Raw genomic sequence first — 5540 nt, 5'->3', positions numbered from 1 at the left:
ATATATTCTATTAATATCAAAGTTAAGTAATAGATTTTGAATTAATATGATTTCCATACTTTAAAATTATGAGCTTAATGTTTTATCTCTTATATCAACATACATTTAATAGGGCAACGAAAAGTTACTATATTATATTATATTATATTATATTATGAATGCATAAATAAAGAAATGAATAAAGAAATAAAGAAATGAATAAAGAAATGAATGAATGCATAAATAAATAAAGAAATTAATAAATAAATACATAATTGAATAAATACATAAATAATTAAATATTTATTTATTTATTTATTTATTTCTGCATTTCCGCATTTATTTCTGCATTTATTTATGTATTTAATTATATCATTATGTATTTAACGATTTATTTATATATTTCAAAATTTCTTCATTTAATTTTGAGTAATTTGGCCCTCCATATATTATATTATATTATATTATTATAAAAGAGTACTGACCCAATTACAATCAGGCACAGCAACATCGTTTAACCTTTTCTAGTCAGGCACTGTGCAGGGCGCACTGTTATGGGTCCTTCGTGTAGTTCCTGGTCCACGTCGGTCTGGATCAGGATGAGTACCAGGATAAAAGCAGTCACCGATAACCGATCAAGGGACCAGTAGACACAATTTCCCCTGATATCCTCCAAAACATGCCCATGCAATATTTACTTACCGCTTTCTGAGAGATCGAGAGCCCCTTCAGGTACAAAAATATGACCTTACATGCAGTTATTGGGCAGAAGACGTGAAGCTGACCATGTAATGCTTAGCACTGTACTGTCATGTTTAGCGGATTTACACTACAAATGAACAAGTGTAATTTAATCGATAAATAGACGAAATGTAGCGGATAGTAATTTAAAAGTGACAGATGTCAGTTTTGTGTAAATACACCGTGTTAAGTGGATTTGCATGTAATATGTATACAAACATTGATCAGGGAGAACTATAAAGACATGTCAACTACGGATGAATAATTATTGCTGGAATATGCTTAGTATAATAAATTGATTTACAGTTTATAAGTGTTTTCATGCTAGAGACTATAAGCATTAATGCTTATTGAGAGGAGGTTAAAAACTCTGGATGTGTAGTATACTTTTAAGGGATGCGTTTTGTTTTTAGCTTATGTTTGCATTGAAGAAGTCAAATATTACAGATATGACTCTTCATTGACGGTCTCTCTCAGGTTCAAAAATGATCTGTTTTTCTAATAAAAATGGGAAATTATAACTTAAAATCACAAAAATGTATTTAAGTTGTTGAATGCAAGACACTGGGGTAACACAAATTATATAGCATGACAGGCTAGCGGGCATGTCATCACTTTAACATCTCTGCATGCATGTTTTCGTTTCCAGAGGATCTCAGGATGTCTTGGTTTGTTGATCTTGCCGGGAAGGCAGAGGACTTCCTAAATAAAGTGGACCAGGGTGCAGCCAGCGCTATGACAAAAAGCACTCAGAAGTCCTCCCTGTCCTACAACAGCCCTGACAGCACAGATTCGATCCAGTACAACTCTGCGGCTTACAGCTCCACCCAACAGCACAGGGACTCACAGACCTCCTCCTCATCCCATGGAACTTCAGCTTTCGTCTCCGCAGCTGCTGGGAACATAAAGAAATCCAAAGCCACTATTTTGGCCGGTACAGCTAATGTCTCCAGCACCACGGCTTTGGGTTCTAGCAGCAAGACAACACCCAACTTTGTGCGACCCAAAAAGCCAGAAGTAGACGATGATTTGCTCTTTGACTTCTTGAATAGTTCGGACCCACCGCAGAGCGAAAGAAAGGAGGTCCGAAGAGAGACGGTGTCTAAAGTTTTGGGTCCAGCAGGTGGGTCAGCTCAGACCCAGATGCCCCCTATTTCTGTGGCTGGCGACCTGCAGATGGGTCCCTCTGTTCCTGCAAGCCCATCGTCAACACAGGGCCTGTCCAGAAATTCCAGCCTCAGCTCTCTCTCGAACAGCTCACACAGCGTTAAAACCGAGGATGGCTCCAGAGACCAAAGCCAAGGTACAAAACATACATCATACATAATTTGGTTCATTGCATTGATCTGAGAGCAAGAAATTTGACCTATTTTTATATCAATGCAAGTTAATGACATTTGCTGTACTCCCAAAAATGGACAAATATTTATAATATTTATATGATTTTGTCTTGCAAGTACAATTAAAGACTTTTTTTATAGAGATGTTTTGTGTATGCAAATTGTCAAGTTTATTTTTTTTTTGGTTAAAGTTTAATTAAATGCATTTATGGAATCTTTGTTTGCCATGAAATAGCCTGTGAAGATGAAATGGCAGCAAACTTAAATGTTATTTAATTCACCTAGTTGCCAAGGCAGTATTTTTCATTTTTGTTTAGTTTGATGCAAAGTAGTAAAATAACTAAAACTAAATAAACTAAAACTGATAAATAATAATAAAAAAGAAAAACTATATAGACATAGACAAAAAAACAGCAAATTTACTAAAACTAAATTGCTAAATAAAATACTAAATAAATAAAATTACTAATATAAATTGTCAAGTTTTTTTTTTTTTTTGGTTAAAGTTTAATTAAATGCATTTATGGAATCTTTGTTTGCCATGAAATAGCCTAGATAGATGAAATGGCAGCAAACTTAAATGTTATTTAATTCACCTAGTTGCCAAGGCAGTATTTTTCATTTTTGTTTAGTTTGATGCAAAGTAGTAAAATAACTAAAACTAAATAAACTAAAACTGATAAATAATAATAAAAAAGAAAAACTATATAGACATAGACAAAAAAAAACAGCAAATTTACTAAAACTAAATTGCTAAATAAAATACTAAATAAATCAAATTACTAATATAAATACAAAAGCTATAATAGTAAATCAATGATAATAAAATGACATGCATACTATTTGAACTATTTTGTCAAATATATATTTAATGGCAAAACAAAAATCAATGACTTAAATGCTAAAAATGCATCACAGTGTTACAGTATGAAAAATGAATAATAATTTTATGATGTGTTAAAGTTTGCATTTAACAGTGTTATAGTGTTCAAAGAGACACACCTTCACTACTGTTTTGATAACATGTAGTTCATCCTCTTTAAACGTTCTTATTTTATATGTTCTGTCCAGCTGATGTTCATGAGAGTTTGAATCCAGGGCTGGATGTTCCCGCAGAGGCCCAGCCAGCACTGGACAGCCCACCTCAAGAGCTTCAGCAGCAGCAGCAGGGCCAAGAGCAGGTGATCTCCAACCTTCGTCTCGAGAACCAGCTTTTACGCAATGAAGTCTCTTCTCTCAACCAGGAAATGGCCTCTCTAATCCAGAGAGCCAAAAACATGCAGGAAGGTGAGCCAGCGAGCCTGTTTGTTGAACTGTATGCTATAAATGTGTTTTAAGTATAATATATACTGTTATAGTATTTATTAACATTTCAATTTTTTTGCATTTATTTTTATAATTTCAGTTTTCATTTTCATTTTATTATTTTATGTGCTTTTTTCTAATTTTTAGTAGTTTTATTTTTTTATATTTTTATTTAGATTTCATTTCTATTTTATTTCAGGTTTTATCAGGTTTAATTACTTCAACCTAGACAATTTATTTCAGTTAGTTGCTACAAGAACAATTCAAGTTTTTCATCTAATATTTATTTTATTTCAGATTTTATTTCAATTAATAAAAACTATTTTAATAGTTTTAGTTTTAATTAACAATAACAACACTGCTATGAAGTACAAAAGCTTAGAAAGCCATTTAATGATCAATTCCTCTGCTTTTGTAGAGGTGAACCTTTCCAGGGCTCGTGCTGAAAAGTGGAACTCTGACCAGTCTCGCGTTGATCGCACGGTTCGAGAGCTGAGGGCCCAGGTTGATGACCTCACAGAAACCCTGTCTGCAAAAGATGGTCAGCTGGCGGTCCTTAAAGTACGACTGGATGAGGCAGATCAGCTACTGAAGGCCCGAAGCTATGCCCTGGAGGAGGCTCAGAACGAGAGGGTCAGGTGGGTATCTTTGACAACTCACGGAAGCAGAAGAACACTTCATGTTTAGTTGGAAACAAGTTGATCTATATCTTCTCTTATCTGAATAAACCAACCTCTTGCTGTTTTTTTATGTTTTAGGATTCTTCAGGATCACAGTGAGGGAAGCAGTCTTCAGTCTCAGGCTTTACAGACATTACAGGACAGTGTAAGAGATGCAGAAGCAGCAGTGAAGAGAGAACAGGAGAGCTACAGACAGATGCAGGTGAGTTAACTGGCGTCAACCAGGATTTATGTGGCAAACTCCATCTAGAGATAAAAAAAGATGGATCTGGTAGATCTTAATTACATGCCATTTTCTCACAGAGTGAGTTTGCAACACGGCTGGCGAAGGTAGAGTCCGAGCGGCAGCAGTTGGCGGAGTCATTAACAAACGCAGAGCGTCGGATGACGGAAGAGAAACAAAGAGCTGAGGAACTACTTCAACAGGTCAAGAGCGCCCGATCCGCAGCAGAGTACACCAAACAGGAGCTTCTAGACTACAAAAACAAAGCCTCACGCATATTACAGGTCTCATTCTTTCTTTATTTTCATGTCACTTTTTATGTCTGTTTGATAAGTGTATGGAGGATCATGGTGGTTGTTCCTCCAGTCTAAGGAGAAGCTGATCAGCAGTCTGAAGGAGGGCTCAGGTCTGGAGGTGCTGGAGGGGGACGGGGCTGGTGTTGAACTCGAAGAGCTCCGTCATGAGAAAGAGCTACAGAGAGAGGAGATTCAAAAGCTACAGGCCCAAATACAGAGCTTACGAACAGAGATACAGGTACACATGCAGGATTACAAAATATACAGTCTCAGTGTAGAGTTAAAGGCTGGGTGATATGGCCCAAAATCCTGATATTTTTTTGCCTTTTGATTGTATACATAGTGTGTGTATTTATATTTTTGTGTCTTTGCTTTTAAATTACTGAAGGCTGAAGGACCAAAATATATATATTTTTTTTGCAAGTCAAGGCCATAAGTGGTAAAAATCTTGTAATTCTACACTAAATTAACACAGCTCAAAATTGGATTGAATTATTTACATTTATATGCATCACTATAGTAATAATAATATTAAAGTTCATAAATAACAATTATCTATATCTTGTTAGAATATTTTTAACGATTTTTTAATGTATTTTTTATTTTATTGTTTACTTAAAACATGAGTAAATAGTTTGAAAATCAAAAATATATTTGTTAATTTCCAGCAAAATCATTGGAAATATAATAAATGTTTGATGTTACTAAAAACATGAAAAAAAACATTAATTGATTATGCTATAGTAAATAAACACAACTAAAAATCAGATCTTTATATGAACCACTATAATAATACATAGAAATAAATAGCATTATTTGCTCACATTCTGCTAAAATATTTTATGATGAAAGACATCAAACGTGTTTTATTTTTCTTAATTAAAATATTAATACAATTAAAATATTTACAGCAGAATCATTGGAAATATATCATGAATATTTGATATATATGTATATATATATATATATATATATA

The 5540-nt window shown here is 34.0% G+C and overlaps 1 protein-coding gene across 2 annotated transcripts in view; it reads left to right on the top strand.

Moving 5' to 3' along the window:
- Nucleotides 1-543: 543 nt before the first annotated feature.
- LOC107705390 (golgin subfamily A member 5) overlaps nt 544-5540 on the top strand; it is a 10214-nt gene continuing 5217 nt past the window's right edge. The window contains exons 1-7 of one of the 2 annotated variants that reach the window (XM_016508658.1): nt 544-711; nt 1370-2023; nt 3159-3347; nt 3784-4003; nt 4124-4247; nt 4349-4552; nt 4635-4802. In XM_016508658.1, coding sequence (XP_016364144.1) covers nt 1381-2023; nt 3159-3347; nt 3784-4003; nt 4124-4247; nt 4349-4552; nt 4635-4802 — 1548 coding nt within the window. In that variant the 5' untranslated portion in view covers nt 544-711; nt 1370-1380. Of the gene's footprint in view, nt 712-1369; nt 2024-3131; nt 3348-3783; nt 4004-4123; nt 4248-4348; nt 4553-4634; nt 4803-5540 lie in introns of both variants that reach the window. The other variant, XM_016508657.1, reaches the window with a different exon arrangement.

This window comes from Sinocyclocheilus rhinocerous, unplaced genomic scaffold, assembly GCF_001515625.1.
Source record: "Sinocyclocheilus rhinocerous isolate Xijiao unplaced genomic scaffold, SAMN03320098_v1.1 scaffold564, whole genome shotgun sequence".
In the NCBI taxonomy this organism is placed as follows: Eukaryota; Metazoa; Chordata; class Actinopteri; order Cypriniformes; family Cyprinidae; genus Sinocyclocheilus; species Sinocyclocheilus rhinocerous.
Note: the sequence above shows the minus strand (reverse complement) of the source record. Positions and strands in the feature narration are given on the sequence as shown.